Source organism: Neolamprologus brichardi, chromosome 23 (assembly GCF_056152115.1).
Source record: "Neolamprologus brichardi isolate AB-2024 chromosome 23, ASM5615211v1, whole genome shotgun sequence".
Classification (NCBI taxonomy): Eukaryota; Metazoa; Chordata; class Actinopteri; order Cichliformes; family Cichlidae; genus Neolamprologus; species Neolamprologus brichardi.
Genome location: NC_142125.1, coordinates 36389548 through 36409093, shown reverse-complemented (window position 1 = coordinate 36409093; position 19546 = coordinate 36389548). Strand labels below are relative to the sequence as shown.

At 42.5% G+C, this 19546-nt stretch overlaps 2 protein-coding genes across 2 annotated transcripts in view; both read right to left on the bottom strand.

Annotated features, from left to right (window-relative positions):
• Positions 1-1603: 1603 nt before the first annotated feature.
• Positions 1604-4612, bottom strand: LOC102779564 (uncharacterized). Its single transcript, XM_006795679.2, has 6 exons — positions 4227-4612; positions 3896-4006; positions 3595-3725; positions 3327-3488; positions 2954-3180; positions 1604-2350 (listed from the first exon to the last, which is right to left on the bottom strand). The coding sequence occupies exons 1-6, from the start codon at positions 4291-4293 to the stop codon at positions 2248-2250; spliced, it is 801 nt and encodes a 266-aa protein (XP_006795742.2). The 5' UTR covers positions 4294-4612; the 3' UTR covers positions 1604-2247.
• A 2051-nt stretch (positions 4613-6663) lies between these two features.
• LOC102779849 (FERM and PDZ domain-containing protein 4-like) overlaps positions 6664-19546 on the bottom strand; it is a 62668-nt gene continuing 49785 nt past the window's right edge. The window contains exons 11-16 of the mRNA XM_035909867.2: positions 18643-18769; positions 15812-15901; positions 15521-15703; positions 15249-15387; positions 13042-14010; positions 6664-11240 (exon numbers count right to left, since the gene is read on the bottom strand). Of these exons, the coding sequence (XP_035765760.2) occupies positions 7888-11240; positions 13042-14010; positions 15249-15387; positions 15521-15703; positions 15812-15901; positions 18643-18769 (4861 nt within the window). The 3' untranslated portion in view covers positions 6664-7887. The remainder of the gene's footprint in view (positions 11241-13041; positions 14011-15248; positions 15388-15520; positions 15704-15811; positions 15902-18642; positions 18770-19546) is intronic.

Sequence of the window (19546 nt, the reverse complement as noted above, 5' to 3'; positions counted from 1 at the left end):
CTCCGTAGAGTAATGCAGCTCCGCCCTAATTCGAAGGCAATGATTGAAAATGTGAAATATTCTTTCATTCCCTCTCGGACTAACCTCGAGTGACAGAATCTATTGGGGATATAAGCGGGCACTGTTTGGGGTGTTTATAGTGTGGAGATAAAATACAGAATTTACTGCTATGCAGAGAGGCAAGCAAACAGGGAGGTCTTTCTTTGTAGCTCAAACCTCTGTGATGCTGGCACTGTAGTGAAGACAACCTCAAAAACACATCCAAGGCACAGGGGAGCTGTAATGCACTGATAGTTGTTTTTGTGTGTGTGTGCACTGCATCGGTGTGGACTTCTTTAAACAATATTTCCTCTACAAGATCACAGAATATTACACACATTCAACATTGTGCATTTGATTCCAAGTTTCTGATCTCGCTAAGGATTTCATGGTGGCTTCTACAGTGATCCTTTGAGAACCATTTGCTTGTAGTGCTAGTGAAAGGTGAGAACCCCATCATGCCTTTAGGGTATTTGTGAAAAAGGTCAATGCTTACAGATTGAACAAACAATCACAACATGAAATTTCTGTATTGCTGCTAAGTTTTTCTTTTTTCTACCAGTGCAGTCTCTGGAAGCTAAATTGTTGGGATGGCATTGTTCTCTTCTTTGGTATTATTTGTTCTGTAGGTTGGAGGTCTGTATGTGGGCTATGTTAACAGAACCAGGACTATCGCAAGCCTAGCCGTTTCACTTCCAGCCTACGGATAATAAATTAACACCAAAGTTACATGAGTGGGTTAGCCACATTTGCATGAGTTGCCATAGGCAGTAATATTAATAGGTTCCACTCTGCAACACCATGGAGACAAATAATTGTATTAATCTTGGATTTTGTGATATCCTCTTACAAAAGCTGAAGATATAACAGGAGATCCAACTCTCCAAACAGAAATAACGTTGCTGTAGCAGGAAGTCTGCTTGTCATCCAGCAGCCTCTCACCCTATCATCCGCCCATTCATTATCTCAAACCCTAAATAGCATTTAAAATTATTTAATATTCACTTTACAGAGTGCCATGGCAACAGCTGTTTCTCCAGTGGCATTAATATTGCCTCTCCTCTGAAGTCACAAGCCTGACTCTGGAAACACAAACACCTGTGGAGAATCGTGCTACATGGGCTCCACCTAGTGGTACAAAATGGGAACTCAAAGAGCACGACAACACTGCCAAGATAGACTTACGATCAACTTATTGGTCAATTAATCCTATAATCTACTGTAATGCCCCATCTTTGAGAAACTGTTTCCAATCAAGTAACTTTACAAACTGAACAATACAAATCAACTCTCGGAGCCTACAAGCCACAGCCTATGATCTATTTCAGATAAAACTGTGGGCATAGAAACAGAGAGGATGGAAATACCATTAGTCTATTGACAGTTTTCCTAAAAGTAAAACAAAAAAAACAAAACAAAACAAAACAAAACAAAAAAAAAAAAAAACACACCACACTTAGAAACTTCAGAGTTACTACATGAAAACAGCACTGTCCTCAGATCGTCTAGGTTCACAGTGCTTGGCATGCATGCAAAGCACTCGCACAAAACAAAGACACATGAGTGCAGTTTAAAGAACGTCTTTAATTAAATTAGGAGTCTTATCAAAATTGTTCAAGTTTTCAGGACAAACAACAGTGCAATCATTGACAGATGAGTATCTGTACACACAAGACAGATTACTATAGTCTAAGACAAAGGCCACAGCTTCAAGTAAACAGTAACAAGAACATATATACACAACCCTGCAAAAACAACAAGCGGGGGAAATTTCATACTTTTTATATTTCAGCCGTCGACACAGATGAAACTATATGACGTCTAAAAGTATACAAACATTTTAACAGTAAGCACCAAGTGAATGCTTTTCAGAATGTAAATGCTCCTTCTCCATTTTCATATAGGCTGGTAATGTATGAACAAAATGTTACATTAATTAATACTCTGCCATTGTGCAGTGCAACAACTCTTAAAATAACACTTTGCACATGCTGTTAAAATGCCATTTTCAGCCATTTAGGAAGTGTTATTTATTACCCTTTGAAACCTGCATTATTCATTTTGCACTTGCCACCGTGTCCTTTGGAAGAATATTGTAGTGGTTTTACACAAACACTAATGTGTTCAATGTTTCTGGCCCATCACCACACATAAAGCACTTTTTTTTTTGGTCATCCACAGTTCGCACTCTTTTGCCGGTTTCTCCTTTCATTTTGTATCCATGGACGAGTCATCGAGACATTCTATTATCCTCTGCAACTCCTGTATGCAGGGAACAATTGACTGGCTATACAGCTGAGCCATCTTCAGTCTAGAGACAAAAAGATTAGAGCCATCTGTTAGTTAGGGTTGATCGAAAAACATCTAGTCACACTTGCACTTATAACTCCCTGTTATATATTATTTTTTGCTCTAAAAATAATCTTAAATCTATAAATAAAAGCTTCTTGGCTGCCAAGTTTATTTAGAGTCTACACAGTGCCAACAGAACATTAGCAAATGTTAGCAACAACCTCAGAACACAAAGTGAAGCTCAACTCACTTTAGCAGCTAAAATGACTGACAGGCGTATGGAAGAAAGTGGAGAGGCAAACACATTCCTGATCTGTGAATTGGTGTTGAAAGGTGTGTAAACTTGCACTCAACAGGTGGCAGACTTCAGTAGGATGTCCATGATGCTTTGCTTAAACTTGATATTTAAGTCAATAGTTTGTTGCCAGCCCATCAGCAGAGAGGTTGCGGAAAGCCGTTGGTGTATATAAACACCACCCACATGCATGTACAAGTATTATGTACTAACCAAACTGAGGTGTTTATAGTGCAATCCTCTGGTGTAGCGCTGCCTAAACCTCACTACAAGGAAGGAGGCGGGTGGGTGCCGTGGCATCCCGCATCAGAGCAAAATGAGTGTTACCTTCTGAGCAGCTCGCGTCCTCTGTTGGGTTCGGGGGAATAGTGCTGGAGAGCGGTGAGGCTGTGAGCCGCAAGGATGCTGTAACACTGCTCTCGAAGGGCGTTGTGGCTCGCAGTGTCCCACTGCGGCAGCTCACTGGTGTAACGCCACGCCATCAGTGAGTGCTCCAACACGGCGTCCCAATCTTTGTTCCTCAGCAGAACTTGGCCCCACTCCTGACACGAAACCTGAGGTGGAAGACGAGGAGGTGTTTAATGTGACATAAATGTACTTAAGAATAGCAAAAGGAGATCTCCACTGGACACAAACAGCAGCCTTAAAGAACCTACTTTTAAAAGCCTAAAAAACACAACTGTGCACGACAAAGACTCACTTTGAATGCCACCAGGTGAGGGTATGCCTTTCTGTAGCAGTGAGCGTCCCTGTTGGATCCAAACCGTGAGTAAGGTATGGACCTGTAAACATTGGCCTTCTTTAGCTGCAGGTCTTCCTGTAGATACTTCAGGTCTGATGCCATGACCCTGGGCTCTTGGCTCTAGGGTACAACATAACGCCTTGTTAAGTTATGTCAATCGCAGCGTTTCTTCAAAAACACTGCCGCATTAGCTTTACTATAAGTTCAATTGTCCACTGATGAATACCTGTTCGACCAAGATGAGGGATCTAATGAGCTGCACAAGCTGCTGTTTGGAGAGCGGTGTGTGGTGCTCATCCATCTTCTCACACTGCTCCTCTAGCCTTCCTCTCCACGCCCCACCAACTGCCAAGTCCACTGCAAAACCAGGGAACACCAAGCCAAGTTAGCCCTTAACTCCCTTTTCATTATCAAGCGCGTTTTGTTTTTTGCCATGTAGCTTCCTATAAGGTCAGATCACAAAATCAACCGCATATCAGCTCAGCAAGTATAGCTACAATTAATTTAAGGTTAACAGCGTAACTTACATGACTGCGTACGCTTTGTGTTTGCGGCTGTGTTTCTTCCTCTTGGAAGTGGGGACGGGGTCGGGACCATACGTGAACTTAATATTTCCAAGTAGGACCTCCTCATTCGAGCTGTAAAGAATTTAATATTTTTAAAAGTTGCATGGTTAAAATATTTAACATAATTTTACACTCACAACATGATACGAAACTACCAGAAATACATTGTTTTTTTCAAATTTGGCGCTGTTATCGACACGTAGTGGGCGCGAGCGCCTCGATAGCTCGAGCAGGTTGGCGCCTCTCTCCAAACAACAAGTTACACATGTTAAATGAAAAGCTAAAAACTCACCGGCAATTTTGGGCTGTGGAGCAGGTATTTCCACCAAGGCCCGTCGTGGCTGGCACACAGCTGCCATTGCGACTTAACTTAAGGTTTATAACACTCGGGGCTTACAACCTGCTTCGGCCTGGGGCGCTTCTGTTAGCCGAAATTTAAACCCCACGGAGTGGCGAACAATAACTTCTCCACGCTGGTAGCAGTTTAAACTCGGCAGCCACGAGCTTGTTCCGAAGACGTCCTCGCAGTTCTTTGAGCTCTGCCTGAGTTTAACTTGCTACACAAAAAGTCCTCCTGTCAGGTAAACCTGCTGAAACGGTGCCAAAAAGACGCTTGTAACTTTTGGTTCTTTCACTTGCACACTAGTACAATGCTGATTGTGAAGCGCGCGACACGAGTTACCGCGCGGGCGTGGTTTGTGGGATTCGCTGACCTGATTGGTTAGACGTCACGACATGCTCAGAACAGGCGCCCAGTATGCAAATAAAACATACTCCCCCGTCATGCACGTACTCTTCTCTACTTCTCTTTGGTTCTTGGGGAAAACATCACGTGAACGAACAGCCAGCTGTGGCTGAACCCAGAGCCCTTTAGGTAGTAAACTGCATGGCTCGAGACCCGCGTGCATGATACATCTCTGCCATGGACGGAGACAGGAAGTGCAGTACATATAGTATATGTGAGGCAATGCTTACTTGTAGGCCTGTAAGAAGCTTGCAGATTTGAACATTTGATATCGGGATAGTTTTGCATGGCGACCCCGAACTTCCATTTGGTTGTTATTATTATTGGTATTTTTAAATGTCACATTTCTTCTCTTACACACAGACATAGGGTTACAGAGACTATAGTCCAAACAAAATAGGGTTTTTAAGGCTAACATCAATGCCGATATTTGGTGATTTAAAAATTGAATACTCCCATATATTGGCTGATTTTCTTTTTCTTTCCAATACACAAAACACAAGTAGATTTCCCGACTGTTCTTTAACTGTAGTTATTTACATACTGATCGCCTGGTTGTTGTTTTTGTAGTATTACAAACTTGTATTACCAACTATGAAGTTGCAGAGTGACCTCTGGTGGACAAATTATGCAACAATTGGGGTCAACGCTCACCATATGTTTGAAGAGTGTTTCTCCTGTCTCTTCTTTACTTTTTAATTTCCATTTATGGGTCAGTACCGATAACACCAGCTGCTGCTATGGGGTTCTAATAGAGACACTTGGTTAGCAGAGATCTCTTCATTTAGGATTGTGTATGATTGTCAGAAGTAGTTAGATACTTAATTTATTACCTTACAGTTACAGTTACAAATCGCCAGATTTGTAGTTTTAAAACTAGCTAAACTATACTTGGATATCTTTTCATTTTAATGTTACTAGGCTGCTTTTGACCAAAGTCAAAGTGGACTAGAAGGATACTGCAGGCACATTAACCTGGGTTCTCAGCTGAAAGGTCCGTCTGTCTCAGCAGGATGAAACTATCTCTCCTCTTCTCCAAAAGTTGATTCTGTTCATCTGGATGTAGTGTTTTCAGTGGGAGAAACGTTTCGTCACTCATCCAAGTGACTTCTTCAGTCTCAGCTGACTTCAGGTTTCCCCAATCTTATAAACAGTACATTTGCATAATGACTGAAACTAGCACCACTGAAGGAACAATGGGCTGGGAGGTCAGTTCCTTCATCATAATTATGCAAATTCTCATGACCATTGATCAACAACCACTGATCAAAGCCCACTGATCAATGGCCATGAATACCATTCACAGAGAGTTGGGGAATGGCTGCAATCACAGCATTGTAAGATGGCAAAAGATGTACCCTTAGGCCCCCTCCTCGATTCAGAGATGGTCTTTCCCTTTTCACGTAAATGGCCTTCTTGACTCCCTGCTCAAACCAGCGTTCCTCCCTGGAACAGAATCAACTTTTGGAGATTTACTTACCTGGATGATTGAGCATGCATCAAGATATCACTCCTCTTCTTCTTCTTTTGGCTCCTCCCCTTAAGGGTAAACACAGCAAACCATCTGCATCCATTCACCCTATTGATGCATGTATGTCAAATTACCTGTATTAAATAGCAATGCGCTTTAACACCAAATCCATAGCTCTTCAACTGATATAAAGACTGAAATATTACTGTGAAAAGACAACTTAAAATTTCCACTGTGTGACAGAAATATCAGGAACACGAGTAGTTTTACACTAGACATTAGTTTAAATAGATCCACATTTTGATGTCAGTTTAAAAAGGGGGGTATTTTAATATATCCCCCAATAAATCACCTGTAAACTGACAGACAGTACCTTTTATGAAACAGACATTAAAATAAATGGCTGTTGATTTTAGGATGGCAAACTTTACAAAACAAATCACAGCATGATTGCATGGTGTAGTAACTCATTCAAACCAAAGATGCATGGAATAAGACAAGTTTTTCTGAAAAATATCTTTTAATAGGTTGGTGGGTTGCTGAAAAAAAGCAGTGATTTCTTCTTTGTTGAGAGACATAACCACATCTTGATACACAGCGTGGTTTAGTAAATCATTCACGCACAAAACTCATTCCAAAAGCGATGGTAATAAAAAAACAAACTAAAAAAGTAATCGGATATAATCCACAATGCTCAATCTGAAATATGCCTTTAAACTTTATATATAACTTAGCAATGTTTATTTGATGACATTTGATGTTGGGGGAAATTATATATTTCTTTTTTTAAATATATATATAACAAAGTAATCTAAGTGGTAGAATACAAAGCGGTTGTGTGAATGAAGTGCAATGTTTAGTGTAACCTGTATGTTAAACACTTTTACTGAATTTTCCAGTCATCTTGTAAAATAAACAAAAACCAAAGAAAGAAAAACAAGCATCGTAATGTAATCAGTTAAAATCAGCTCACTGTTACACAGTCATTTTAGAGCATTTAAATATAACTATATCACTTCCTCACTGGACTGACAATGAAACTTGTTTTTTAAATTACATGTCTAGAGGTACATTTTCTTTTAAAATAAATACAGTTATTGTAAAACTGCCACTCGTGAACTGTCACCCCTAGCCCTGCACAGTATCAAAGCAAATTAACCCTCTCCAGGCAGGCGTTGCTGATTTGCAACAGTTAAAAACTAACAACCTGATTACCCCACATACACATTTTATGAGTTTTTTTACTCAGACTTGGTTGTGCATTAGCGACAAAAAGTTTAATCTGAGCCTGAGAGGGTTAAACTGAATACTCGATGGCTTCTTGAAACTGCTACAGTAAATTTGATAATTAATTATGTACATTATATACACATTTTCTAAATAACTTACATAATGCACACTTAAAAGGGTATAATTTCTATTAGGTACATATCATATTACAAAGGTCTGTGACAGTATGGCTTTGTAAATATGCATTACAATATTGTCATCAGAAAAAAAGCAAGTGCAGTCAGAGGACTCTTTAAGCATCTTATACATCTATTCATTGTAAATGTTATGTAACTTTAATGTTTAGTCTAACTCCTGCCTTTTGCTTTTTAAACTTTGATATGGAGACAGCTCTAAACCTTTATGAAAAATACATGACTCTTACAGCTGACTCAAAGACGACAAGACGCTTAAAGACATACTCCCGCTGACAGCAGAGGCCACGCTATAAATTATAAGGAGTAGCCTCTACTTGCTAAGCAGCGTTTTAAGGGAGCGGGTGAGTGCGTTAGCAATGGCTGACATGGTACTAGAGTGGCGGACCAGGGCTTTCATGCTGTGCTCCCCTGGCGCTCCAACAGTGGCAGCCTCAGCTGCTTTGAGCAAACAGATATAGTTCATAACAACCTCGTCAACCTTTGCCACGACTTCTCTCTGTTGGTGTGAGGCTGAGGCTCCGAGTCCCCTAACCAGACACATGCAAGCTTCGCAGAGACAACAAAGCACCTGAAAGCTACAAGTCACGGCTAGCAGCATTTCCTCTGGACTGCTGTGGGCCTGTGCCATCCTCCGGCACGCCCGGCCTAATTCTTTTGACTCAACGGAGAGGAGCTGTTTATACTGTGATACATCCTGGTTAGGCATCTGGATGCCGCGCTCACAGCGACCTATGCTGGATCTCACTAATGCGATGAGCTCGCTGGCATCACGGCGGGCATCAGTGAAGCCGGAAGGGAAACCGTACATGTGGTCTTTGAGGGCGTTGATTCGTGCCAGTCGGTCACTGAAGCTCATGTTATTAAGGACCTCGCCATACAGCTGCTCGCCAGCAGCGTCCAGTGCGGAACCGCAGGGGAATATGGCTGAAGCAGCACCGTCATCCTTGAAATCAGGTCCACTGCGACTTCGTCTGGGCCTCTCCCATTCGATCTCATCCTCTTCGCCCTCACTCTTACGTTTAAAGAAACAGTAGCTGAAGGGCCCATTACATCTCCAGGGACTTGTGTCCAGTTTTTGAGAGCCCTTCATTTGTTTTGCATCTTTCTGCAATGGAAAAGCCACAGATGCCCTTCTACTGTCTACCCTACTGCCTGTGGACCAGCACGTGGTGTGGGAGGACACAGAGCCTTGAGAGTAGCTCTTGGAGAGCCTCTTCCTATTTGGCCTCCGCTGGACTTTGGTGTCACCTTGCGGGGGCAGAGACAGTGACAGGGGCTGCTGGCTCCGGCTTCGGGTGGGCTTCTCAAATAGAGCTTCAACACTACCAGAACTTGCAGTTACATTGCTAGAGCTCCGTTTAAGCTCCCGGCCCCGTTGCAGGCTACTGAAGGGATCTGTGTGTGGTAGCGTCGGGGTGACAGCCTGAATGTGGTTCTGACTCTGCCGGGACTGGACAGAATGATTGGGGTCCTGTGTGCATCCTGAGTTGCTGGAACTAGTGTTGACTTGAACAGGCTGGGAAAAAGAAGGAGGTGGTGGGGGAGGTGGTGGGGGAGGTGGATTCTGAGGATTGGGTATTGGAGATGTAATGCAAGCTCTTGGACCAGCTGATGCCTGCCTGACAAAAGCTGAAGGGTGGTCTCCCCTTCCTAGTGAGATAGTGTTGAGGTCTGCTCTTTGACCACCGGGGGCAGCAGAGAAACAAAGAGAATCGTTGGGGCGGGACTGACGAACTGCATGCTTTGACTTCAGGTCTGATCTGAACCATTCCTCTGTGCTGCTAGCTTGGCTTCTTGATCGAGGTGGATGACGGCTAGTGGTACCTCCCCCCTCACGGTTTCCGCCTGTAGCAAGTCCTCCGTCGCGGCTGTTACATCCCTCTCTCTTATAGAGGGACAGAAAGTGCTCTGGGTCCAGACCACTCCTCTCTAGTTCACTTTCTAGGCCAGAAAAGGAGCTCCTCCTCTCAGAAGTAGCTTTCCTGAAATCTAAAGTCTCATTCCTTCTCTGAGCATGCATATCAGGACTTCTCTTGAGTTTGGTAGGAAGTGTTGCAGAATAGTATGACCGTGCATTTTTGTTTGCTGCCTGCATGGCAGCAGCATTAGGGTTAACTAAATTTGGGCTGAGGAATGGAGATGATATGGATGAAGGCATACACGGGCAGCGAGCGATGGTGTTCCCCCTATTTTTAACCATTTCAACAAGCTGGGGGTTGCTAGTAATGAAACGCCTTGTGTCCTTTTTAACTCCTCCTCCCATGCCCGCACTCTGCAACTTCCCTCCCTGATGCATCTGGCTGACTGTTAGATAGTTAATCAATTGCCTGTAGGCCTCGCTGCCTTCCTTCTGGTTCAGCCCTTTCAGACAGGCCTGTTGTTTAGCATGCTGATCATTCTGGAGTCGCTTGTTTCCTAAAGGGTCTTTATGCTTAGATGGTGTGGCTGAGGATGGCCGGCCCGGTTCTGACCCAGGGGAAGGTTGGTGAATATTGGGCAGCATTTTCCGAAGGAGGGCAGGATCTGCATGAGGGTGGAGGTCTTTTCCCTGAGTACTCTGGGCAGGGTTGGCAAAGGGGGTTCCGGGTTTGTTATCTTCGTAGTTTAACACCCTGAGTAACGAGGAGGAGGAACTAGAAAGCGGGTGCCTTTGCAGATGGTGGTGTTTTGATTCAATGGCACCAGGGCCAAGGGGTGAATCATTTGGGGTAGCACAAACGCTACTGTTCGTGCTGCCACCAGCATCCAGTGATGAGCACAGAGAGCCCTGCAGTGAACTGTGTGCTTCTCCTTGCAGATTTGAAATCCTTTTTGCTAGATGGTATTCACACAGCCGGGCTACACTCTGTTGTCTCGAAATGGTCTGATGGTCACTCTGTATGTCTGAGCCCTGGTCTGATCCCCCTGATCTAGATTTTTTGGTTGGGGATAGCAACGATGCTACAACTAGATGTTCATCTTGCTCAGCAGCTGAAGCTCCATTATCTGCATCACAGCCCCCCAAGTTGACAACATCTGAGAAGCGGTCAGTGATAACGGAGGAAGGGCGGGGACTTCTATGATGATCACGAGGGAGGCTGTTGACTCCATGGCTCTCGGCTACAGAGTTTTCTGCTAAAAAAGAATCCTGCCTTCTTTGGCTGTCTTCTCGTTCGCAGAATGAGGTACGCTGGTCCAAGTCAAGATGGCTGCGGCTCCCAATGCTCTCTCCTCGATATCCTTCCCTTGTGCTGAAGGTGTTATACTTTCCGCTGGAGTCTGCTGATTTTTTATGGTGCTTGCCTCCTGGTGTGGTGGAGCTTGGGCGCTGAAGAGTGGCTGAGAGATTAGTCTGGGGCCTTACTTCTGAGCTGTCCGGCCGTGCTGATGTGGTGCTTAACTGAGGGCTCCGTCTTGGAGGAACTGCTGGAGGATGAAGGTGTCGTGTTGGACTGCGAGGTTTCTTTTGTATTGTTCCTCCGGTACTGGGGGAGACAGGAAATTCAGTTTTTTCTTCAAGTAAAGGTTGGTATCCTTCCCTTGTGGCCACCAGAAGACGCATGTGGCTCTCGCTCAGTCGGTGAGTAGCAGCTAGTTCAGAGATCTCAGTCATCTCTGAGGAGTTGGTCTCATTACCAGAGTCTGAGGATGACTCTGGACTAAAGCCATGAGATATATAAACACCTAGATGATAAGAGATACAAAGTTAAATGTAGATCATTCAATCTCAATTTAACTGCTGCTTTGACTGTTAGAGCTCTGAACATGTTTTTTTTTCATAGCTTATAGTGAATCCCATATTAACTTGTGAATCTACACCAAAACAATTTTGTGCAGAAGTAGCAGTTAATATGAAATCTTAGACAGTAGTGATAGAGAACCAAGCTAAACATATTGTTAATTCTATTTAGCAGGCACAATGCACAACACATGTACCAGATATGGCTAACAGCTAACTCTGCTCCATAGACCCTTAAACAGAGGCCCTGACTGGTAGGTAGCATTAAAAGTTAGCAATTAATTGTCGTAAATCTAAATATGAAAGAAAAAAAAGCAAGCTAGTTTGCACTGATATATGATGTAAATAGATACATAGTGGTCAAAAAGTAAGGAAAATGGTTGAAGTAGTTCGATGTAGTAGCTAAAAGTATGGTTAAAAAAATAAAATGCAAGCTAAATATACTAGAAATTGACATAGATGTCTGAAAATAGGAATATGATTGATTTTTAATTTTTAAGCAAAGGTATGGCTAACTGTCGAAACACCTAGCTAAATGTCTTGAGAGCTTGAAAAAGAAGGCAACTGTACTTCTACAAGATGTTTCATCTCTCATCCAAGAACCTTTCTGAGTTCTATAAAATGGTGTAGAGTCTCAGGTATTTAACCCCTAGTGGGAGTTGTCCCCTTTGGAAGTAGTCCTGAGCACTGTAGATCATAGGTCATCACATGAGCTGAGGTATGAAAAAGGGCACGAGTATCATCACATGGGGTTATGGGTGAAACCACTGCAAGACCTTGCCCCAATCCATCATGTGGCCTATGGAGGTCACTGAGGCAACATATTGGGGTCGCTGAAGGTTGACACTCCATCATTTTTAAGAACTAATGAAACTGTCCAGTTGTCTTCTTTTTCAAGCTCTCAAGACTACTATGCCCTAGATGACTGGGAACCTAGACAGACATAACTAGATATTTGTTTTTGCCAACTGGTTAGGGAATATGCATTTTTCCTTAGTGACAGGTGGATGCCAAGAGGTCATTGATCAGTCTTTAGGCTTGCGTGACTAGGACTTTAGCAATAATTTTCTCAGAGACTGCCATTAACTTCCAGCAGCTCCTTGTGACCAGTTGAGAATATAAATTTTTTCCTCATAATCGGTGGTTTTCAGAGGGTTGGACCAGTCTTTAGACCTTTGCGACTGGGGTCTTACATGCTTGATCCCACAGTGTCATCATGGTTGTCATACATCCAAAATGGTGGGCAAGTTAATGTCACGTGGTTACTTGTCCGCAAAACCTAAATTAGCTAAATGTGTAGCCAGCAGTTGAAAGTGAGCTAAAACGGAAGATGAACATATGAAACTTTTAGCAACAAGTAATAGTTACACTTTTGAAAGTATCAGTAAACATAATTAACAGCTTAAATGGATGTTGAAGGTTAGGGTGGAACTGTAACTAAAACTAGTGGATTAATGTTTGAATTACTCCACTAGTTGCTACTCAATGTTGACCAAGCTAGTAGTTATGGATAATGATTGAGGCAGTTTATAGACCATAACTGCTAAATATGTAATTGTTAAGACTAAATTGTAAGCTGAAAGGAAATGAGGAAATGAGTTTAAAGTCCATTTGACAGAGCTAGGGAGGGAGAATTTAAGACGATGAAAAGTTGGTAACCACTGGCTCAGTCTAAGTAAAAGTGCTGTTAAATCAGTGCTAAATAAAGTCATAAACATTACTGTGCTGCATTAGTATTCAACAGACCTGGATTGTTACCACTGGGTGGTGGCGGCGGTGGAGGCTTCTGTTCAGAGACCGAGAGAGCTTGCAGCGCTTGCAGTGTATTCATAACCGCATTTTCCAGTCCTCTCTCCCCTCCCCTGCTCCCTTCCCCATGCGTTGGAATGGCATCGATTAGTGAAACCGGAATATCATCATTTTCACGTGTGCTTAGAGGCCTTCCCTCGGGTGCAACGTCCTCATCCAAACCGTCGCGAAAGCCTGGTGGTGGTGCTGCGATCGCAAGGTTGAGCGTCTGCAGCAGGGTGTCGTCTTCATCATCGTCAACACCATCATCGCCCTCGGGAGGAGGCAGCGACGTCAGGTCGATAATGTCGTCCGTAGAACCGGAAAGGGTGAGAAAGGTAGCTTTGCCGGCTGCTGTGGGTAGGCCCTCCCCTTGGATACCATCATGTGTCTCATCACCCACTGGCGTCCCCCCAGTGGAATCTTCTTCACAAGAATCCTCGTCTGGATCGCTTGTATTGCCACGATAAACTAGTTCCCTTAGCTCATCACTACTTTCCTCGCTTATGATGTTACTATAGACGTGCTGAAATGGCTCTCTGTCCTGTTGCTGAAAGTATGTGTTGTTGTGCAAGTAGGGCGGTCCGTAGTTGGGTACCTCTGGGCTCTCTAACAGTCTTTCATAGCGTAAGTTCTTAAATTTATTGAGGGGTGGGTTCCCCTCAAAAATAAATGACACTTTGGCGCTCCGAGGTGAGTCTTGAGTTTTGTGTCTGGTAGCCGGAGGCAGAGGAGGGGGCAACGGACTCCTTCGGTTCTCAAGGTCTCTGTCAGGGTTTGGTGGTTCGTGGAAGTAAGGAGAAATGCTGTTTTCCCTTTGCCCATTGTCTGAGTACTCAGAGTCTCTGCTGTAGATCTCTACTTGACTAGGCTCCTCATTGTCCCCAAAAGATGTGCTGTAAGGCCACTCCAGGACACGTTCCTGACCTGCAAGGAACACAAGATTTTATCACTTTACCTGTTTTGCATTTGATTTTGATTCAACTTTAAAGACCTGTTTCAGTTAAGCACTCTATTTCAAAGCAGGGTTTATGCAGCACTGTAAAACGTCAATTTTTAAATGTGTGACCTCGCAACAAGTTTTCATAGTTTCATGTGGAGTACTTTTCCAAAGCATCAACATCTACTACTCAAGTGAAACTTTAGATATCCACCAATTTGTCCTAAACAGATGGCTTGTAATCCATATTATGTCACATACATAGGACAGGGCTGGGCCATATCATACCATACCATATCATATTCACGGTAATACCGATATAATGTTAGGCGATAAGAAAATGAAATATCGCAATGGAATATGGGTAAAACGCGCATGTGCAGTGCTTTTGTTTTCATACGTACATGGCAGAAAAAGCATGGCGGCGACGGAGAATGGGAAGGACGGAAGCGGTTCGTTGAATGAAACAGATGAACCATATTGGTTTGTTAAAATGATGCAACTTCAGTGGTGTGGAACTGGTTTGGCTTTCGTCCGTCAGATACACACCAAAGCACAATTTTTGGTAGAGCATGCAAGCAGGCCATTGTTATTACCGTATTTTTCGGAAAATAAGTTGTTCTTAAAATCCTTTGATTTTCTGAAAAAATCGACAGTGCCCCTTATAATTCTTATGTATGAATTCTGGTTGTGCTTACTGACCTTGAACCGATTTGTGGTACACGGCGCTCAAAAATCTGTAAAAAAATGTTTTAGTACGACTTTGCTAAGCTACAAAGCCGCACCGCTTGATGGATTGTCGGAGCATTACGGCTATCGTAGTCGGGAACCTTGCGGAGTGATATGTACTGTGCTTCAACATAATATTACCGTATCGTGTGTGTATAACCTCTTTTTAAGTTTTGTGGATATTATACATGGTTATGCTGAGGATATGTCGGCCCATTTCCACTGGAAATGCATTTTGGTTAAACTGCCAGCAAGGAATTTGCATTTTCACTGTTAAATTTTTATGTAGCTTTAATGCACATAAAAAAACAGCTGCTTGTTTTTTTGCTGTTGTTTTTTTGTTTTGCACTAATAAAGTTGCGGAGTTGCAAAGTATTGTGTCTAGTGTCAATTATATCATCAGTTATAACGTTATTGCAAATTTTCAAATATATATCATGATAAATATTTTTGGCCATATTGCCCTGCCCTACACACAGACATGGATCATACTTACTAAGGTCATCCACTCCTGTGCTATTGCAGTGGGCCATGCTGAAAATAGATCTTCTCGAGTCCACTAGGAGGCGATAGTATCCTGCTGTTAGACAAGCCAGGTTCATTGCATCACTTGACTCCATGATCAGTGTGATGGGCTGTGAAAACAAAAAAGGGAGGATGTGCAGAAAAAAATAGTTAAGGAAAACAACAGATGCTAAAATTAATGCAAGGCATTTTTTTGGGGGGGGGACGGACTTGTTTTCAAAGACAACTATGCTCTGCTCTCACCCTGACGTCCAGAACATGCAGCTCCAGTCGGACATTGGTCTCATCCTCAGTGAGGATCTCAATGCGATTCACATGGCTGAAGTCAGCCAATAGGGCCACCAGGTTTGTGCGGGCATTGATGACGTGGCTGATGCCGTAACGTGGGCCCACTAACAGCGTCACCTCTGTCTGTTTTTCACCTTGCTGCGGATTTCAAAACAAACAAACAAATTAAAATCAGCGAAAAGCTCAAGAAGAACTCACATTTACTCTCAAACGTTTCACATGGCTTCCTGGATCAAATGGGCTTACCAACAGTATTGATTTGAACTCCCTCCCTCCAAAGAGTCTGAGTTCACTGAGGTACCTCAGGTAATGCACCTTGGCCTGCAAAGCGGTCAACTGTGCAGAGAGGAGCAAGGACATTAGTAAGAATCTGAAAAGGAAATAGCTTTCACCACAAGCAAATGCAATTTGTCTTCTAATGTCAGGATGTAAAGCACTCTCAAAACTATTTTGATCTGGCCCGCTGATTTTCCATTATATCCCATCATGTCATTTATATCTGATAAGGTTCCAAAGAGCTGCTCCACAGCAGTGCCACTCTTTACACCCTGCTTTTTTGGAGTTGTGCCTCTCCTGCAGCTGAGGGTGAGTGTGATTTAAACTCGAGATGCCAAAAATTACAGCTGCTTTCATTTTACTCCAACGTTCATTCATTCATGACCTGAAGTTTTATCCCTTCACTCTTAATTCTAAAGTGTAGTCCAGCAATATTTTACTGTGCAGTCAGCCTCACATAGAAAATGCTAATGTGAACGTCTGATCTCTGTGAATACATTTGATTAGCTAGTGCCAATCGAGCCGCTTGGCCTTGCTTGGAATATGTGTATTTGCACATGGGCTGAAGCTTAGGTGTGTTTCAACTGATATACATTCATCACCTACAACATAAAGCTGCATTACTTTGATTAAACTGGACAATTAAACTGGAGTAATATCAGTTTGCCTGCTGATAATTGATGTCGCCAGCATTCAGGTTCTTTGCCCACTTCTGCTTTAGAGCGGCTCTTTGTATATTATGATGTACAGACGTGTAGCAAATCAAAGAAGCACAGGCACTGTGCCCGGCTTGGTGCTTTTTGAGACCCAGCCCATGTTTCAACATGCTTGGGAAGTTGTACATGAGCTTATGATGTGTTCTGGAGTGGAAAATGGGGGTCATTTGAAAAAGAAAATCATGGTGGACATAGCCTTTGCACCTTACTGATGGTTCTTGATGGATTAGATCAAGGGTGGTAAACATATGACCCAGGGGCTAAAATCAGCCCAGCAAAGACTCCAATCCAGGCCACTGCATAGCTTTAGGAAATTTTTTTGTATTTGCTTAACTGAAGTTTTAAAGCATTTCCTGCTGATAAAGGTGGCCCACATCACCATTCATATTACAACAAAGTACCAGGACCTTTTCTACAATTTTACACATTTAGTTCTTGCACTTTAAGCCCAAAGCTGTCAGAGTGCTTTCATTTACTACAGCATTTCTTTATCATGTAGAAAAACTGAGACATGCTGTTAAAATTGAACTTTTTTAGTTAAACTTCTGGAAAATGGGAGTTTCAGTGGTGTCACCCACTTAAGATCACATTGGGCTCCATACAGCCCATCATGTAAAATGAGTTTGACATTCCTGGATTAAACGACAGATCCAAGGCTAGACAGATGACACACTATTCTTCTAGGTATTGCCTCACTTTGTGTTTAGATAATGACAGTTGGGCCTAAAACGTTAGCACAAAATGATCCCATAGCACAAGACAGCCATTAAATCCCCTTCCTATAGGAGTCAAAGGTTCAGGTCTTGCTTTGATTTGTCTGTCAGATGCAAATGGTTTCATTTATTAGTTTAGAAAACTGAGAATCTGACTCTAAATATGCATCATATTTCATAGCAAATAACAGAAACGAATGATCAAGAGCTCGGCTGCAATTTGAGACTTGTTTTGTGGGGTCGTAAAATGGTATGAAATATGTGTATCCTCGAGGAGAAACTTGCGCATACATAATATTCAGTCGGAATGAATACATGTTTGGTGCTCCAGTGAGCATTTGTGGAGACTCGACTATGCATGTGAGATCAGCTGTGAGCATTAGGGATATATGTTCATCGCAATAATTGAAAATTTCCATCAGTGCAATGCTGTGGTTCATCCATGTGTTTTTAAATGAATAAATGTAGCTTTTGTTATTTATAGAAATGAGCTACAGCATGGCCTATTTCAGTGTAAATTAAATGCTGCACACTATGTGAGATTTGTTCATTCTATGTGTAGAAGAGAAGCCATAACCTGATGTGGGTTAGTATCAAAATCAGCTGATCTGCTGGGATTGTGGCTGAACTTGAGCTGGTGGTCTGTCTGAACTAATGCCATGCTCAATTTGCTGTTTCACAGCATTGTTTTGGAGCTTTTTTAGAATTTAAGAAATAATATCTACTTCCTACATCATGCATCAAATACAACATGTCCAGAGTTGATTTACATAGCGAGGCTCAGAAATGTGAGCCCATGGCCTATCACATGACTCTATGGGACATTAAAGTCTGCAAGAACTCACAAACAAGTGCCGATGGCTTAACATGAATACACTCTATCTAACTCTGATTCACTAACAGAATTTGCATGACAGCTGATTGTAAATCACTGGGTGCCGCTGAAACTCTTGCAAGGGTCGGCTGCTGATTTGTACTTGTCAAAGTTAATATGGGTGCTGGAGAATGAGAAGACTGGCAGCTGCTTGCATCATTAAAACAGTTTTTTTTAAAAAAAAAAAAGCTAAAAAGTTCAGCCCAAGTTAGATTAGCTGCCACTGACTGGAACATGTGTGCGCTTTTAAATTTAAATATCTTATTATGCATAAAGTTTGACAATCCATTGTTATTCACATTAGCATTCAAGGTCTAGCTTGACAAAGGGTCTTAGGTTGACAAGGGTGAGAACCTTTACAAGGTGGTGTATGGCAGCGATGCTATTTTAGGATATTGCGTCAGAAAACAGAGAGGCAGTGTGTTTGCGTGCATGTGTGTGTGTCAGAGTGTGTCAGCTTATTAACAAGGGCAAGGAAAGACAAAGAGAGCTGGTTACTTTTTTCCCTGGAGGCACGAGGTTCTGGTTGGTTTTGAGGATGTGTGTCAGAGCCTTCTTGATGTTTTTCTCCTTCATGCTGGACAGCACAGCAGGAGGCAGAAACAGTGACAAACCCCACTCTTTTCTGTTGAGAGAAGATTGATTTCAGCATAAAGCAGCCCTTAGAAAAAAAAATCCTTCCACAGTGGTTAAAAAACAGCTACAAATTGGGAGACAAGCTGTTAGTAACAGAACAAAACGATGAATTGACTTTCAGGTGGACAGCTTTGTCAAAGGGGAAAGTGTTTCCTCAACAGGACCTTAAAGATGTGAGAGAGCTATGTGCGCTGAGACCCTAATATTTACAGTGTTTCACTCAGTGCTGGAGGACAAGTTAAATAAGGGCAGCCAGGCGGGTTCCCTTACTTACACTGGGACTGCACAGGAACAGATGTGTCAACATTATATTGCCATATAAAAGTACAATAACAGCATTTTCTTGTAACTCTCAATTGATTAAAAAACAAACAAACATCTGGACTGTTTGCTAAAGTTGTGCTTCTTCTAAAGGAGACCGGTCATGCTCATTTACAACTCTATTTTTTTGTACTTAGACTCTAGAAGGGTAGCTTTGCATATTTCATAATTCTCATACTGAGCCACTGTCTCCTGTTTTAGCTCCACTCCCTTTAAGGCCACCCTGCCTCTAACCCAGGTTTCTCTTAATTGGCTTCCTAATTGATGGGTGGGGCTTCCTTAAAACATTCATATTAGGGATATCGACATTGAGTGTCACAGAGTGAAAGGGCATATAAAATCCAGCCGCAACCTGACTTCAGCCCATTTGGGCAATATGATGATGTTATTATTTAATCCTTTGGCCATCTTTAATATGAGCATCCACCACTGAAAATAACTGTTT